Below are 2,374 nucleotides of genomic sequence, written 5' to 3' on the forward strand. Positions count from 1 at the left end.
GTAACTTATTTTGATTGTTTGGAATGTCTTAGTTATTAGAATGCTGGTTTAATTACTCTTGTCTCTCTCCCTCCCATCCTCTTCCTCATCTCCTCTTCATCCTCCTCCTCTTCTCCAGCCTGTCTGAAAGAGGGTACTCTAAGAAGAAGGGAGACGCGGCAGCCATCGCCGAGGACAAGAAGAAGAAAAAGAAGAAGGGAGTAGTAAAGAAGAGTGAGGGAGGAGGGAGTGAGGGAGGAGGGAGTGAGGGCGGCAGGCAGGAAGGAGAGAAGACGATGAAAGAAAAAGAAGAAAGAGAAGGTGAAGAAGAAGAAGAAGAAGGGAAGGGAAAGGCCGTATCAGCTGAGAAGGAGAGAGTGGAGAGGACGGGGTCGTCGGATGAAGACATCCAGAAAAAGGTGGCTCTGCCTGGGAAGAACACAGAGCTGTGAGACCCTGGAGGAATGGAGCCCTGGGGCTAGTCCCAACCGGCACCCTATTCCCTACTTAGTGCACTACTCCCTTGGTCAAAAGTAGTTCACCACATAGGGAATAGGGTGCCTTTTGGGACGAATGACTGATCGGGGGGCATAAAGGAGACTTATGCATCTCTTTCCTCTTTCCACTTTCCTTCTCCCCCCCCTCCCCAGTGATTATTTGATTTGGACCCCCCCCAGTGATTATTTGATTTGGACTCCCCCCCCCCAGTGATTATTTGATTTGGACTCCCCCCCCCCCCCCAGTGATTATTTGATTTGGACTCCCCCCCCCCAGTGATTATTTGATTTGGGAGTCCCCCCCCCCCAGTGATTATTTGATTTGGACTCCCCCCCCCCCCCCAAGTGATTAATTTGATTTGGACCCCCCCCACCCCCCCAGTGATTATTTGATTTGGACCCCCCCACCCCCCCCAGTGATTATTTGATTTGGACCCCCCCACCCCAGAATCCTTTACTCTTGGTAGTTCTGAATGGTTGTGTTGACAATTACTGTTGATTCTATGGTTCTCGCGTGTGTGTGTGTGGTGTGTGTGTGGTGTGTGTGTGTGTGTGTGTGTGTGTGTGTGTTGTGGTGTGTGTGTGTGTGTGTGTGTGTGTGGTGTGTGTGTGTGTGTGTGTGTGTGTGGTGTTGTGTGGTGTGGTGTGTGTTGTGTGTTGTGCTGTTCTCAGAAACATTCTTGTTGCTTTTACATGTATTTTTGCCTCATGCTTTGGTTACATGTGTTCAACAGATTTTTTGGGGGGTACAAATAATAATATTTAAATAGAGAAGGCATTGTTTTCTAATGGGGCGGAACATTACAAGGCCTTATTGGCAAGTTCTCAACTGACAGGCCTCTATTGACAGGCCTCTATTGACAAGCTCTCGACTGACAAGCTCTCGACTGACAAGCTCTCGACTGACAGGCCTCTATTGACAGTCTCGTGACAAGCTGTCGACTGACAGGCCTCTATTGACAAGCTCTCGACTGACAAGCTCTCAACTGACAGGCCTCTATTGACAAGCTTTCAACTGACAGGCCTCTATTGACAAGCTCTCAACTGACAGGCCTCTATTGACAAGCTCTCAACTGAAAGGCCTCTATTGACAAGCTCTCAACTGAAAGGCCTCTATTGACAAGCTCTCAACTGACAGGCCTCTATTGACAAGCAATCAACTGAAAGACCTCTATTGACAAGCTCTCAACTGAAAGGCCTCTATTGACAAGCTCTCAACTGAACAGCCTCTATTGACAAGCTCTCGATGACAAGCTCTCGACTGACAAGCTCTCGACTGACAAGCTCTCAAACTCACGGCCTCTATTGACAAGCTCGACTGACAGGCCTCTATTGACAAGCTCTCGACTGACAGGCCTCTATTGACAAGCTCTCGACTGACAGGCCTCTAATGACAAGCTCTCGACTGACAGGCCTTATTGAACGCTCTCAACTAACAGGCCTCTATTGACAAGCTCTCGACTGACAGGCCTCTATTGACACGCTCTCAACTGACAGGCCCTCTACTGACAAGCTCTCAACTGACAGGCCTCTATTGACAAGCTCTCGACTGACAAGGCCTCTATTGACAAGCTCTCGACTGACAGGCCTCTATTGACAGCTCTCAACTGACAGGCCATCTCTTGCAAGCCTCAACTGACAGCCTCTATTGACAAGCTCTCGACTGACAAGCCTCTCAACTAACAGGCCTCTATTGACAAGCTCTCGACTGACAGGCCTCTATTGACAAGCTCTCGACTGACAGGCCTCTATTGACAAGCTCTCGACTGACAGGCCTCTATTGACAATCGACGACAAGCATCTCGACTGACAGGCCTCTATTGAAAGCTCTCGACTGACAGGCCTCTATTGACAAGCTCTCGACTGACAGCCTCTATTGACAAGCTCTCGACTGACAG

General features: G+C 49.2%; 1 protein-coding gene across 1 annotated transcript in view; it reads left to right on the forward strand.

Annotated features, from left to right (window-relative positions):
• The window catches only part of cnpy3 (canopy FGF signaling regulator 3), a 4,099-nt gene extending 3,576 nt beyond the window's left edge, over window positions 1-523 (forward strand). The window contains 2 exon segments of the mRNA XM_024144862.2: window positions 119-130; window positions 133-523. Coding sequence (XP_024000630.2) covers window positions 119-130; window positions 133-431 — 311 coding nt within the window. The 3' untranslated portion in view covers window positions 432-523.
• The last annotated feature ends 1,851 nt before the right edge of the window (window positions 524-2,374 follow it).

This window comes from Salvelinus sp. IW2-2015, unplaced genomic scaffold (genome assembly GCF_002910315.2).
Source record: "Salvelinus sp. IW2-2015 unplaced genomic scaffold, ASM291031v2 Un_scaffold6126, whole genome shotgun sequence".
Lineage (NCBI taxonomy): Eukaryota > Metazoa > Chordata > Actinopteri > Salmoniformes > Salmonidae > Salvelinus > Salvelinus sp. IW2-2015.